The sequence below is a fragment of the Oncorhynchus mykiss genome, chromosome 12, assembly GCF_013265735.2.
Source record: "Oncorhynchus mykiss isolate Arlee chromosome 12, USDA_OmykA_1.1, whole genome shotgun sequence".
NCBI classification, from domain to species: Eukaryota; Metazoa; Chordata; class Actinopteri; order Salmoniformes; family Salmonidae; genus Oncorhynchus; species Oncorhynchus mykiss.
The window spans coordinates 21,304,786-21,320,734 of NC_048576.1; the positions used below are offsets into that span (position 1 = coordinate 21,304,786).

The window sequence follows — 15,949 nt, forward strand, 5'->3', positions numbered from 1 at the left end:
TGAATCATTGTCTTGTTGGAAGACAAATCTCCGTCCCAGTCTCAGGTCTTTTGCAGACTCCATCAGGTTTTCTTCCAGAATGGTCCTGTATTTGGCTCCATCCATCTTCCCATCAATTTTAACCATCTTCTCTGTCCCTGCTGAAGAAAAGCAGGCCCAAACCATGATGCTGCCACCACCATGTTTGACAGTGGGTATGGTGTGTTCAGGGTGATGAGCTGTGTTGCTTTTACGCCAAACATAACGTTTTGCATTGTTGCCAAAAAGTTCAATTTTGGTTTCATCTGACCAGAGCACCTTCTTCCACATGTTTGGTGTGTCTCCCAGGTGGCTTGTGGCAAACTTTAAATGACACTTTTTATGGATATCGTTAAGAAATGGCTTTCTTCTTGCCACTCTTCCATAAAGGCCAGATTTGTACAATATACGACTGATTGTTGTCCTATGGACAGAGTCTCCCACCTCAGCTGTAGATCTCTGCAGGTCATCCAGAGTGATCATGGGCCTCATGGCTGCATCTCTGATCAGTCTTCTCCTTGTATGAGCTGAATGTTTAGAGGGACGGCCAGGTCTTGGTAGATTTGCAGTGGTCTGATACTCCTTCCATTTCAATATTATCGCTTGCACAGTGCTCCTTGGGATGTTTAAAGCTTGGGAAATCTTTTTGTATCCAAATCCGGCTTTAAACTTCTTCACAACAGTATCTCGGACCTGCCTGGTGTGTTCCTTGTTCTTCATGATGCTCTCTGCACTTTTAACGGACCTCTGAGACTATCACAGTGCAGGTGCATTTATACGGAGACTTGATTACACACAGGTGGATTGTATTTATCATCATTAGTCATTTAGGTCAACATTGGATCATTCAGAGATCCTCACTGAACTTCTGGAGATAGTTTGCTGCACTGAAAGTAAAGGGGCTGAATAATTTTGCACGCCCAATTTTTCAGTTTTTGATTTGTTAAAAAAGTTTGAAATATCCAATAAATGTCATTCCACTTCATGATTGTGTCCCACTTGTTGTTGATTCTTCACAAAAAATACAGTTTTATATCTTTATGTTTGAAGCCTGAAATGTGGCAAAAGGTCGCAATGTTCAAGGGGCCCGAATACTTTCGCAAGTCACTGTATATTCTATTTAGGCACTGGCTAGCCCAGTTAGCTACCTAGCAACCTCACTAGCAGAAAGTTTGAATATAAATAAATGCTAGCCAGCTAGTCAGCATAAGCTAATGTCTGCTAGCATAGCTACTTCCTTTTCAGGTATGAGTTTTCAAGGAATGATCTGATTGTGTTGGCTATGGCAAAGAGGCACTTAGTTGTTCCCTAAATATTATTGAATATGGGTAGGGCATTAAGGCTGCTGCCTGTGCTTTCAAAGTGCCACCCAAAACTCTGAGGCGCCACCGAGACAAGCAGTTCAAAATCCCAGGCTACAGCCATTTGGGTGGGTTACCAGTCTTCACTGGCTCTTTCGAATGTGACCTGGTGAATCAACCTCTGCCACAACCTCCACCCCACAGCCTACCCAGCACCCACAGGCCTCCAGTGACCTTGCTCCGGATGTTGGTAAGAGAAAGAAACGTCAGCACACATTTTAGGAAATATATAGTAGCATATAGAGTGATTATAAATGTGTTTATTGAACCAATACTCATGAGTTCTTGTTGTTGTTTATTAGTTTTTTTTTAAGTACCAGTTCTACAACAACAAACAGAGGTAGGGGTCATATTGGTGTTGTTCCCCAAGCTAAGGATATACGAGGCGAGGAAAAGAAAGGTTGAGTCCTGACAGCTTCACCCCACAAGAGGTTCCCGGAGAACAAGTGAAAAAACTACTAGAGAAAGAAGAAAGCAAAGGGAGAAAGAAACCTGTAACGCTGAAGGAATCTGTGACACTAAAAAAGGTTCCTCCAGGTTCAAAAACCACAACAAACACTTTAAAAGAAGGGGATGCAGAATACTTGTTCTGTAAAGGGCTCCTCTCTGTTACCTGTGGCAATGTCAGGTGGGATTAATTTGCGACCTCTGTGTCAATAAAATATCTTTGAAAATGCCATTGTGTTAAGTTATTGTTATGAAATGTTTAATGTGCGTGTGTGTGTGTGTGTGTATCTCTGTGTGTGTGTAATCAATATTTAATCAGATATATACCAATGAATTTCTTCCAAAAAAATCTAATTATTACAAACTTTTGAAAACCATTTGCTCTTGAATTTAATTTTAAAGACTATGATTTTAGTTTAACTGTACATAATGGAGTGTAAGGAAAAGGTCAAAGAAGAAGGAGAATTCATGTGCAGGTGATGTAAAAAATAGGGACACTTCTGTGAAATCCTATGGCATAATCTTCTATTGGGCTAAGTATCTTACCCCGATTACACACACAGTTTAGCTTGGTAAAATGCCCGTCCTAAAAAAATGTATTGTATTAAAAAACAAAAAATCTGTCAACTGTAGCCATTTATTTTCCTTTGTTGCGTTACCCTAAGCACAGCTATCATCCACCTGCATTTTTTTCTCTCCAAATGTTGCTTTTTTTGTGTCAGAAATTAGACATTGATCTTAAGAGGGTGAGCTCAGCTGTGAATGGTCCTGGCGCACCAAAAGGTGTCAAGGGAAGCCAGTTTGGATTTTTCTTCAGACCAATCACATGACATCACATCAGAAGCCAAATGTCACTGACAGAAAAAAAACTTGAATTGTTGCATCTTGTTGTGTTGTTGTTCTCCGGTGGCTAACTAGCTAGCTAAAATCGTCCCTTTCCTAAATTAGCCATGGATGGAGATAGGGATTTGGACTTGTAATTTTACTTCATTCTCGTTACTGGCCAATGATTATAATGACGATTCTAACCCAACTATAAATTAATACACTGTGTCCATGGCCTGAGAGGATGGAAGTTCAATATGTAGCCAGATGTAGCATGCTAATGTTAACTAGCTCACCTGGTGCATCATTGCCCATTAAAGGAAGTTAGCCTAGCAAGCAAGCATTTTAGCAAGTTGCCTAGGACAACAAAAACTACAATTGTGTACTGATGACAGAGTTATAGACGGATTAGGCAACATGAAAGAGGAAGTTGGCATTGGTGTTTCTTTACAAGTAGGGTGAGTCAACATGTTTTTCCTATACACAAATACACAAATCAGTACCATGGACAGACACATCATATTTAGCTTACGTTGATTGAACTAAATCGTTTTTGGTATCTTTTATTTGTCGCTGTATTAGACTAAACATAGGTGATTAGATGATGTTGAAATGTTGCTGGAATAGTGGAGGCAGCTCCTGTTTTCTTTGCGACTTGCTGTAACTCTCCATGGTTCTAAATCAATAGTTGTTTAGTAGTCTGAAAATGTCAGAAACATTACCATGCTGTAGGTCATTTTTAACCTTTATTTAACTAGGCAAGTCAGTTAAGAACAAATTCTTATTTACAATGACGGCCTACAACGGCCAAACCTGGGCCAATTGTGCGCCGCCCTATAGGACTCTCAATCACAGGTGGTTGTGATAAAGCCTGGATTTGAACCAGGGTGTCTGTAGTGATGCCTCAAGCACTGAGATGCAGGGATATGACCGCTGTGCCACTCGGGAGCCCGTGTTTCATGCAATATGTTTTGTGGATTTCACAGGACAGATTTTTATTTTTTTATTTTGGAGAAGTTTTATTGTTGCATTTCCTTTAAAACAGCTCATATTTTTTGCACATCATTTTATGCACATAAAAACGGCATAAAAGCATAAAACACAGCATTTCAGTATTACAAAAAGTTTGTTAAAAAGTACATGTTGTTAAAACCAATAAAAACAACCAGAAATAAAATTACTTTTTTATGTAAAACATCAAATTCTGTAAAAGCCATTTAAAATGTGTATAAATGATTTAACAAATGTAAAACATTTTTAAGACATGGAAAACATGTTAAAAAGTAACTTTGTTAAAAGGCTGTCTTCGTTCTTTTGTACAGGAACGGGGTGAGTCCTTATCAAACTCGCCTCCTCCTGCTCCTCCGAATAAATGTCTGTCCTGTCCGTCGGGGCCCAGAAGAGATCCCTCCCCTAGGCGCCGCAGCTCTGTCAGGTTGTGGCCGCCAGGACCTTTGGTGTTGTGGGGACCCTTTGTCTGGGGTTGAGGCCCCCTTTCTTCTGTACCACCCATGGCCGCTGGCTGGGGGGTGGTCTCTACTCGTTTCGCTACCAGCAGGTTGTGGGAGGACCACAGTGCTTCCTTCAGACTCGTGAGGGTGGACCAGAGCTTGGAGAAGGCCTTCGGTGGAATAGGCTGGGGCGTCAGGTCATCCCCTGCTGGCAGACACGGGGAGATCAGGTGGCCTGCTTCCTTCCACAGGTCCCTGGCGGCTCTGCCCTCCCAGAGCAAGTGCCTCACCGACTCATCTTGGCCGCAGCCTGGTCGGGGGCACGTGGATGTCCTCGCCATGCCCCGGGAGTGCATAACGGCCCTGACCGGGAGGATCTCGTGGGCGACCATCCAAGACAGGTCTAGGTGCCGATTCAGCAGGACAGATGTTGCTATCTGGTTATTATTGTCTCGGCCTTAGGCTTATATATCACGATGTCAAGCAGTGGAGGCTCCTCAGAGGAGGAAGGGGAGGACCATCCTCAGAGAATTTCATAATAAAAAATAGTAAAACATTTAAAAAGTTATCCTTTTTTGATAAAACTATGCTAAATATATTCACGTCACTGAATAATTGATTAAAACACATGGTTTTACAATTAATGTTTACTGTAGCCTCAACAGCACTCTGTAGGGTAGTGCCATGGTGTAGTCGGAGGACAGCTAGCTTATGTCCTCATCTGGGTACATTGACTTCAATAAAAAACCTAGGAGGCTCATGGTTCTCACCCCCTTCCTTAGACTTACACAGTAATTATGACAATTTCGAGAGGACGTTCTCCAACCTAACAGAGCTCTTGCAGCATGACCTGGCATGTTGTCCACCCAATCAAGGGATCAGATAATGAATCTAGTATAAGCATAAGATACAGCTAACTAGCACTGCAGTGCATAACATTTGGTAAGTAGTTGACTCAAAAAATGTGACAATAGTTGAACAGTTAACAAATTACATTTCTTATTAAATAAAGAAGCAAGAGAGATGTTTTTGTTGTTGCTTTCACTTACTTAGCTAGCAAATGCAGCTAGCTAGCTAAGTCTACTCAAATTGAGGGATGCTATGTTAGCTACAGTTGCTGGCTATGACTATCCAACACAACACTGGAACCCTTCCAATTCAAGGTAAGATTTCTGTTTACTAATTTAATGCTAGTGGGGCTCATCAGTGTAACTGCTAAACTGCTTATTGAACTGCACGCTAACATTACTGCATGATTGTAGCAGGTTTACTAGTGCGTTAGTTCTATTAGATATGTTGACTATGACGTTACTTTACATAGTGACAATGATGTAGGAGAGCACATACATGTGAGAAGGAACTATGTTTATGTGTGATCAGGGGTGTATTCATTCCGCCAATTCTGTTATTAAACAGAATTAAACGGAACAGGGATAAGCATACCCGGATTTGTCCACTAATGGACTAATGATTACACCCTAGATCAGCTAGATGCAGGCAAGTGCATGCAAGGTGGTATTGAATGTGTCACTGTCAAATTTCTATCGACCTGTGTGCACCTACATGATAAACTTTCATTCATAGGCTAGGTTGATGGGCTTGATGGGTATAGGGAAAATTTGAGTATCATGTAGTACTCTAAACCTATTGGTGTTACATTGAACTGAGTAAATGGAATATGAATGACAGTCATCCAATATGCTGTAATAGAAATAAGGCAATGCTCATGAGACAAAAAAATCGTCCTCCCCCATCTTAAAACGGCGCCTGCTGCCAAAGCTTATGAACTAACAAGTTACAGAAACAACAATGCAATTGACACATATTTTGTAATATTGCTTTTTTTATGGGATGGGGGGCTTGCTTGCTTTCCCGGTGATTTTACCCACACACCGCTACTGCCGACCTTGGATGTGGGATATAAAGTATTACATAAACAGGACATGGATAGAATGATGCTGGATGGACTCTCCATTTAGAGGAAATGGCTCCATCTTGTGTTCCCAACATAGAGCAGGACCTGGTTGTCACACTTGTGACCAGACATTAATGACACTTTCAAAACTGGGAAAAAACGAGCTCCTACTGAAAAAAATCGATTTGAACGTGTCATCCACCTCGATATTCCAACTCAGACCTCTTTCTAGAGCTCTGACTTCATGATATGACCTCGTATTTTCCCAGTTGTTTTGAATGTGGCATCAAATCAGAGATACAATCCCTCAATCATATTACAGTCAAATTTTGATCAACTCCCATATCTATTGGGTGAAATACCAGTGTGCCATCAGAGCAGCAAGATTTGTAACCTGTTGCCACAAGAAAAGGGCAACCAGTGAAAAACAAACATTGTAAATACAGCCCATATTTACATTTATTTTCTCCTTTTGTGCTTTTAACTATATGCACATCGTTATAACATTGTACATAAGACAATGTATGATGTTTGAAATGTCTCTATTCCTGACACTTTTGTGAGTGTAATGTTTCCTGTTCATTTATCTATTTCACTTGCTTTGGCAATGTAAACATGTTTCCCACGCCAATAAAGCCCTTCAAATTGATACTGTATATAATGGCGAGATGGTTTTGTCTCCGCCCCAACAATGGGAGTTGAAGTCCCAATGGCAGGAAGGCAGGCAGTCTGCTAGTCATGGTCAGATTGACGAGTGAACCCTCTCTTCCTCCCTGCCATTGACCACTTCTCCCTGTGAGGGGAACATAGGACAGCAATGCCTTGTTAAAGGGCTACTGATAGCTTGTATTGAGTATTCTGGTAGAAAACTTTTGGTTATTACTGGGACTGACTGAAGGGCAGTGCCCACTTTTGACATCAACTGTATTAGACTTGAGCATTGATACTTGGTGCAATTCTTCAAGTTTGAGTTGTGTCAACAAGTTATCCTATAGAGCTTTGATACAGTGAGTTATTTTGTACAATGGAATGCCACTAAAGTAACATCAGTCATGGCAGGGAATAATATTATCAAACAAGAGAATGTCAAGAAATGCTTGCTAGTTTTCTGATTCTACAATTCAAAACGTGTAGGTTTATGTTGAGTTTATTAACAGTTTTAATTTATCAGTACATTTACAAATTGTGAGGAACATGAGGGCATGACAATAACAATTGATAGGAAAGACTTCCATGATTTTCTGAGTTCTGACAAGTCTAACGCCCATGAAGTTCCTGGTAGCCAGTAGTCAGCCTCGTCGTGACAGATCAATGTCCATGCAGCTGATGGTCCATGAAGACCGACTCCGGGGAATAGAACACTAAAGAGTGGGGTTAGCTTCTTTTCCACCGGAACATCGCCAGGCCACTTCTATTCCTCCTCTGTTTCGTATTGGTGTTTGATGTGTTTCCATAGTTTCTACAAACAAAACACAACATTGAAAGTTGAATTATACGTGTAACGACCTATGATGCATCCTTCATATGAAGAGTTAAATGAACTAACTAGCTAAACAAATAGCTAATGGACATAAACTAGCTAGCTAGCTAGGTTAGCTAAAAGCCTAGGCAGGCGGTCGTTTGTCCTTAGCAAGGTCAGACGTATGCTGCGGGAAGATCTGTCAGTTGACTTACCCCCCGATTCAATTGCTCAAATATGGCATCGCCTCCCTGGTCAAACATTCGTTCAAAAAACACTGCTCCGACCATGATGGTAACGGCAAAAGTAGATGTTCTCCTGAAGAGCAAATTGTAGACACCTTTAGCGAGCGACATGTTAACTGATGGTGATTTCGAGAAAGGAGGAAATGACGACATATTCAATTAAACCGAAGTACGATGGGAAAAGTAGTTCTAAACATGTGCGTCATATCAATGTGCGCCAAAGTAAACGTGAAAAGAAAATACTGACGATATGACATACATGGTCTTTGAGAGTAAACACTTACATACTTACTTATCATACAAATATAATGATGGCAAACTGCGGAGTGGCTAAGCTGGATAGACAGCAAACCCGCTAGAGGAGACCCAACCTGTTGTTGCAGTTACTAGCGGTTCGAGGTCGTCACTAATTACCACAGCCACAAAGTGATACTTATTTCTAAACCCTGCATGTTTCTACAATTAATCTTGTTAAAATATGATTTTGAACCTAACCTTAACCCCAACGACACTGCTAAATGTATGCCTGTATTCAATGGAGAGATACTATGCTACTAGCCTCATAACATGAATATGCATAGCCATCTCGAGACCACTACGAAATAGTGTTTTTTCTGAAAGTTGCAGGGATGTCACGTGTCCTACTTATATCATTACACTGCTAACAACCTAAGCATTACGAAACTTCTATTCAATCAAATAAACCATACATTCTTTGGTTGACTTCCAAACAAATACTCTTTGCTTAGTGGGGAAAAAACGCCACCTGCTGGAGGGAGACAGATTTTCCTCCGAGTTGGGCCCTCTACCTCATCCTCTCTGATAGAGGGCTCACACTCCAGTACAATAAGGGGCGGTGTTTGCACCTCTCGATTCGCCAATACAAATTTAAAGAAGAAGAACATCACGTGATATAGCTACGACCTGAAAAATAAATTATACATTTGGACAGTGACAATCTTTGCTGAAGGCTGTTGGGGAGGAAGTGGCTGGATGGTGGTTGGAAGAGCGCACTTGTTTGAAAAGCTTCTTGGTAGCTACTGACAAAGAAGAACATCAAGACAAAGCAGCTGCTTTACAGTGTGGGATGCGCTACATTCTGTGGGGTTTGTTCTGATTGTACAGAAATTGTGGCAGCTGGTTAAATGGCATCCCTTGAGAGGGCAAGAACAAGATGTATGTCAGGAGTAGTGCAGTGTTATCATAAGGAGACGTATACTTGGAATATGGAGGAGGAATAGAGGGGAAAAGAGAGGCAGAGGAGGAGAGGGAGAGAGAGAGAGTTGGTTAAAAATGGTGGGAAAAGGGGAGATGATTTGTTCAAGAAGAATGGTCCAAAGTGTAAGCAGAGTATTTGCCGGATCGAAGACAGGAGGAGAAATGGAAGTAAATGAGGGTGAAGTATCAGAGGTGGTAGGTGTGGTCAGGATAAAGATGAGTCTGTGACAGTAGGAGTGACATTTTTTGAAAAAGTGGATCCTTTTGGCTGATCCATTTGTTGTTTCAAGGTGAGTGAAAACAGAGTTGGGTGCTGTGGAATTGGTGAAGGTAACCAGAAGTGGTCTTGTGTTTCTGTTGGTAAGAGGGAGCAGGCGCTCCGCGTTAAACTAATGGGGACAAAAAAGTTTAATTGTTATGTAGCACTATATTGAATCACTCCAATATGGTATCCTTCCGCTCGGCAGGAGTAAGAATTTCAGATTAGTCCTGTGTACCAGGTCGTGCTGAAGCTGACCCCCTTAAATAGCTGCTGCCTCTCTACTCCCACCACTTCCTTTTCTCGCCTCATTCCAGAGAGGATGTGCTTGGTAAGAGCTCTATGTTAGTCTATAAGTGCAGAAGTATACCTACAGCTATTCAATAGCTTGGAGCAGCTAGCTAGCTAGCTGGGTACTCTGCTGTCCCCCCACTTGGTTTGGCTTGTGCCATCTCGTTTGGGTTTTATCCTTGTATTTAATTACTTGTGTACCAACCTGGGCGACACTGAGCTCGGGGACCGCGACGAACTCCGCAAGATCAGGAGTCTGTGTATGTTTCACTCCGGCAGGCTTGCAGTTCTATCCAGAGAGTGAGTCACGTGTTCTTAGGCGCACCACGCTTATCTCTCAAAGGGCGTAGCCATCTTGCCTAGACTCTTGTGTGTTCCACGGTGATGAGCTCTACTGTAGTTAGCTTAACAAGAGAAGGACTAAACACACTCCCAAATACACTCTCAAATTAGATGCCGCTCGGCCCGCATCAAGCAGTGATTGTAAAAAGTGTAAAACCGTTTGTACATCACACGACTCGGGGGCAACATTATGACCCACACAGAACAGAATATGCCCCACCGCATTTGATATGATGTGTTGGTGGAGGAAGCCCTGGCTTTCTGCAATGTGTTCACCACATTGTCCTGAATTCCTATTGTCCCATTTACGCCTCTCAGGGGTTAAGCCCAAAGCATTAGGTGATGTGGGTCCAGATGCCAGAGCGTCCCCCAAGCCTAAGAAAGCAGATCGGGCCTCATTGGCATCTGCCATGGGATCCCAGAGAGGAGGGACAACAGAAGGTTGAACCATAGTCGTCTCTGCCAGTATGGGGCTATCAGGAGCAGACGGTGGCCCTTTATACTGACCCTGTTTAGCCTAGCTGTGATAAGGGGAAATGGCGGGAACATAGTGTTGTTGCCGGCCAATTGTGAGCAAGGTTGTCCAAACCCAGAAGGCCTGCAGGGTCCGGCATCGAGAACCAGCTGGGACAATGAGTGTTCTCCTGAGATTCAAACAGGTCCACCTACGCTCTCACAAACCTTTCCCACAGCTGTAACACCACCTGAGGGTGTAGACTCTTGTCCCCCTCCGGTGGGCCATTTCTCGAAAGCATGTCCGCTGCCCGGTTCAAGACCCCGGGGATGTGCGCTGCCCGCATTGATGCTAAGTCTGAGCCCACAGCAAGAGCTCCACGGCACCTACACGAAATGGCTTGGATCTCAGTCCACCCTGGTGATTGATATACCCCACTATCATGGTCTTGTCTGAGCTGACCATTACATGCTTCCCCTCCAAGTAGAGCAAGAACTGTTTGGGTGCCATGGAGGGCTCCAATGTCCGCTCGCTGCCATGCCTCAGAACACTGCCCCCCAACCCGCTAGCGAGGCATTGGTGCACACTAGCTTCCTTCGGTGGGCTCTGTTCAGTATCACTCCCTCCAACAGGAAGGAGGGAGAGGGTCGTTTCAACAAAGTCTTCACACATGCATTTGTCACCGATAGTTGACTATGTCTGTGTCGTCTCTGGTGTGGATGGTGAGAGTTGAACCATCGCTGGTGTGGCCTGAGGTGAAGAAGGCCCAGCGTAATCAACAGAGAAGCCGACGTGAGTAGACCGAGTAACTTCTGGCACTCTAATACGGACTCGGCCTGTATCTTCTCCAATCTCACCTGAGAGAGAAATGCTCTCATAAGAGTTGAGTCGTTCAACATTCCCAGGAAGACGACCATTTGTGAGGGAGTCAGGTTGCTCTTCTCTTTGTTTCGGGTGAGGCCCAGGTCTTGAATGTGTTTCAAGATTATCATTGAGTCTGCTGTAGCTTGCTCACTTGATTGAGCACACACCAGCCAGTCGTCCAGGTAGTTCAGCACTAGTATGCCCTAGGGCGTGATAGGCGCTAAGACTGCGTCCATGCACTTTGTACACCGCGCCAGTGAGAGGCCAAATGGGAGGTACTTCCAGTGATCTTGATTAACAGGAACGTGGAAGTACGCATCCTTCAGGTCGAGCGGTGAACCATTGGCCTCTTAAGACTGCCTGCAACACCCGCACTGGTGAGAGCATCTTGAACTTGAGCTCGTTTAAACATTTGTTGAGGCCGCGCAGGTACAGGATTGGCTGAAAGCTGCCGTCCTTTTTCAGAACTAAGTAATACGCAGAACCCACTTAGCCTTTCTAGTGGCTCTATCTTCCTTATTGCATCCTTGCTCAGGAGCACCAACCGGAGCACCTCCTTCCAAAACCCATCTGCCACCGAGGTGACCCAGGTGGCACCGTAGGACGGTGGTTGGCATCGGAACTGTAGTTTGTATCCCCCCAGGACTGTGCCCAGTACCCAGGGAGACTCCACCTGCCTCCCACAGTTTGTCTTTTGGGCATGGGAGAGACAGCCGAGGCCGACTGCCAGCACTTCAGGAGGACTGCCGGGGCCCATCCTTTTTATCTGCTTGCCTCCGCTTGTAAGGGTTGTCACGACGCCTGTCCTTGTGCTGTTGGGGTGTGAAACGCTGGTTCCCATTTCCCTGTCTAGGCGAGAGAGGAGGGGGGCCAAGATGTTGCTAGAGCGCCCTGCCCTGTCTTCCAGCTCCTCTGAGGGGCAGGTGTAGGGCACGCAGTTGCCAATAACTCCTACAACGTCTCTGCCTTTGCATAGTTTTGTAGTCTGCTGTATGATGTTATCCACCCCTGCCCCAAAGGTGGAACCTGGCGTGAAGGGGAGCTCCAAGAATATTTACTGAACTGGCGTTGATAGTTTAGACTGTGCCAGCTAAAGATGGAGGTGTGAAGTCTCCACCGAAGCCAAAGCCTTGCCGTTGGCACGTGCCATGTCCGTCTGGAGCATAGTGAGAAGCCTTGACACCTCTGTGGCCTCCTTAAGAAGCTCGTCACCGCCCCCTGAGAGGTGAGGGATCAACAGGGAGAGGTAGGATTACAGCATCGTAGCTGTGTTTACAAGGCATGCCATGATGGAGAGGGTCCCATTGCTTACTCTTTCAGGTCCTGGTTTGAGGCGAGGCACCTTGCCAACAATTTCCTTGTCAGGGAGGATCAAGGCAGCCACCATGTCATCCATCACCCGATAGTGGTCTAACCCCAAGGACTCTGCATCCCTTAGGAGAGTCAACGGCCTGGTCTGGATGTCACAATGGAAGCACCCTCCCATCTTGCTCCAGTATTCGTGGACTGCCAAAGCGAACTTGGGGCAGATTGGTATAAGAAGCTAATCAGATGGTGCTTCTTCCAGCTTGATATCAAAAGCGGTAGCCACTCTCGCTAAAAACTCCTGTGTTGCTTCCGTCACCACCGGGGGTGCCTCTGTAGCGGTGCTCCCAGCTACAGATGGCGATGTGGACTGGGTCGATCATTGATGTGCTCGGAACACTGATGCACTGTCATCCAACTCCAACTCGTCTCCAGCGTGGAGAGAGGGCGTCATCGCCGTCATTATCCTTTCCACCTGACGTTCAAGACGGATCAACTCCTCAGCCATACTGAGTTTGGAGGAGGGCCCCCAAAGTGGCCGAAGGAGTGCTGCAGTGACAACGCATCACCCCAGGGGGGAAATACGGTCATCAGATGGGGAGGACTGTAATGTGGCCCTCACCCCCTCCAGGCTTGCTAAGCGCATGACCATTCTCACATTGGACTATGGACACTATTACTACAACATTTCAGCTAGCTGGCTGGCCTTTGCCATCTGCTTTGGTGGCGCAATCTACTAGAAGAGTAGCTACATCATAGGCCTGGTTTTGGTATTGTCTGGCCATGCCTAGTTCACTGATTTAATCTGGTATTGTGATACCATATTGTAGTGATCGAAAATAGTGCTACATAAGAAGGTTACGTATGCAACCACAGTTATTTGCGCTATTGGATCACTCCAATCCTCTTGTTGTGATCTACTACGCCTCGAAAAGAACTTGAGGTGGAAGTAGTGCGTCTGCAGCTATTTAAGGGTGTCAGCTGCAGCACTACCCAGAACACGGGACTAATAAGAAATTCTTACTCGGAATGTATCCTGTCGAGCAGAAGGATACGATATTGGAGTGATCCAATAGCTCACATAACCGTGGTTACATACGTAACTTTCATTTTGCTCTCATCGGAAGGGTGCCATTGAGAGGAGTGATTACTGGGGTAGGGGTAAATGTGAAAGTTGACCACCTGAATGGGAAGATTCCCGGTGTTTGTGATGCTCGTTGTTTGGTGCGACACAGACAGGGTGGTGTGAGTGGTGACGGGGGCGTGAGAGTCGTTGTCTGTCCTTTTGAGTTTTGATGTTGAGTCAACAAGGTGATGTTAGGATATATAAGTTGTCCTGTATGAGCTTTTGTGCCAAATACATCACGTTGTTATAGGTGTCAAGCTTATGGGTATGTGGCAGCAGTGTGTAGGAGGGAGGTTCCTAGGTGTGAGAAGTGTGCAGAAGGGCATGAGACAGGAATGTGTAGCATTGGGGAAAGTAGTGGTATGTGTTAATTGTAGGGGTGCCCATGAGCCCGGGAATCAGACATTTCTGGTGCAATAGAGGCAGGTTGAGATTTCCAGGATAAGAGTAGTGCAGAAGTTGTATGCTGAGGCAATGAATAATGTAGAGGGGAGTGTGAGTAGCAGAGCTATACCAGTACAGAGGGTTAGGCCAACAAGTGAAATACAGTACCAGTCAAAAGTTTGGACACACCTACTCATTCAAGGGTTTTTCTTGATTTTTACTATTTTCTACATTGTAGAATAATAGTGTAGACATCAAAACTATGAAATAACACATGGAATCATGAAGTAACCAAAAAAGTGTTAAACAAATCTCAGCTGGCCTCTCCCCGGATTTTGTGTTAAATGCTCTACAACAAGCTTTCTCTACCCTTGACCTTTGTTTTGGAGGTGTTCAGAACAAGGTTATGTGGTTTGGTAAGAAGAATGACCCTCTTCCCACAGGTGTTATTACTACCTCTAGGGTTTAGAGCTTTAGGTAGTCACCTCATACAAGTACTTGGGAGTATGGCTAGATGGTGCACTGTCCTTCTTTCAGCACATAACGAAGCTGCAGGCTAAAGTTAAATCTAGACTGGGTTTCCTCTATCATAATCGCTCCTCCTTTACTCCAGCTGCCAAACTAACCCTGATTCAGATGACCATCCTACCCACACTAGATTACGGATTCATCATTTATAGATCGACAGGTAAGGGTGCTCTCGAGCGGCTAAATGTTCTTTACCATTCGGCCATCAGATTTGCCACCAAAGCTCCTTATAGGACACTTCACTGCACTCTATACTCTTCTGTAAACTGGTCATCTCTATATACCCGTCGCAAGAGCCACTGGTTGATGCTTATTTATAAAACCCTCTTAGGCCTCACTCCCCCCTATCTGAGATATCTACTGCAGCCCTCATCCTCCACATACAACACCCGTTCTGCTAGTCACATTCTGTTAAAGGTCCCCAACATACACACATCCCTGGGCCGCTCCTCTTTTCAGTTCGATGCAGCTAGTGACTGGAATGAGCTGCAACAAACACTCAAACTAGACAGTTTTATCTCAATATCTTAATTCAAAGACTCATTCATGGACACTCTTACTGACAGTTGTGGCTGCTTTGTATGATGTATTGTTGTCTCTACCTTCTTGACCTTTGTGCTGTTGACTTTGCCCAATAATGTTTGTACAATGTTTTTGTGCTGCTCCCATGTGTTGCTACCATGTTGTCATGTTTTGCTGCCTTGTTATGTTGTCTTAGGTCTCTCTTTATGTAGTGTTATGACTCTCTTGTTGTGATGTGTTTTGTCCTATATTTATATTGAATACATTTTTTAAATCCCAGCCCCCGTTCCTGCTGGAGGCCTTTTGCCTTTTGGTAGGCCGTCATTGTAAATAAGAATTTGTTCTTAACTGACTTGCCTAGTTAAATAAATAAATGAAATGAAGAACCTAAGAATGCAGATTGAAGGTCAGTTGTTTCCACAAGATGGCACTGTCTGCCATGGACATGGTCCTCAAATGAAGGGTATTCAGTTATGAGCAGTGGCGTCGTCGTCATTTTAGTTATGCCTTGCATGATGATAACATTTTTAAGTCAAATTTACATCATTATGGTGGCAAGTTACTCTGATGTTTGAATTATGAACACACAATGCCACTCTGTTCATTTAGGTGGTTCAATGAAATCCCTCATAGTAAGCATCGTTACTAATTTTCCTCGGAATTCAAAGTTACCATGGTACTTGTGTTAATTAGCTCCATATTAAGTGGTGCAGTCTGAACTCTAGATGAAAGATGGAGCAGAGAGGACCCAGAGCACAGAGCGGAGCATAGAGGAGTTTCTTTCCAGGAGGGAGAAGAGGAGAGCCACCCTCAGCAGTGGAAGTTACAGTATTAATAAATGGTCAAAGGCTGTCAGTACTTACTGTGCATGCTAGTGGTAAAATGTTATTTTCACTTGCACAGCGTGAGATTTGATACCATCAGTGCAACGATAG

The 15,949-nt window shown here is 44.2% G+C and overlaps 1 protein-coding gene across 1 annotated transcript; it reads right to left on the reverse strand.

Annotated features, from left to right (window-relative positions):
- Window positions 1-7,148: 7,148 nt before the first annotated feature.
- Window positions 7,149-7,873, reverse strand: LOC110537172 (cytochrome b-c1 complex subunit 9). The gene is made up of 2 exons (XM_021623009.2): window positions 7,692-7,873; window positions 7,149-7,476 (listed from the first exon to the last, which is right to left on the reverse strand). The coding sequence occupies exons 1-2, from the start codon at window positions 7,830-7,832 to the stop codon at window positions 7,429-7,431; spliced, it is 189 nt and encodes a 62-aa protein (XP_021478684.2). The 5' UTR covers window positions 7,833-7,873; the 3' UTR covers window positions 7,149-7,428.
- Window positions 7,874-15,949: the final 8,076 nt, after the last annotated feature.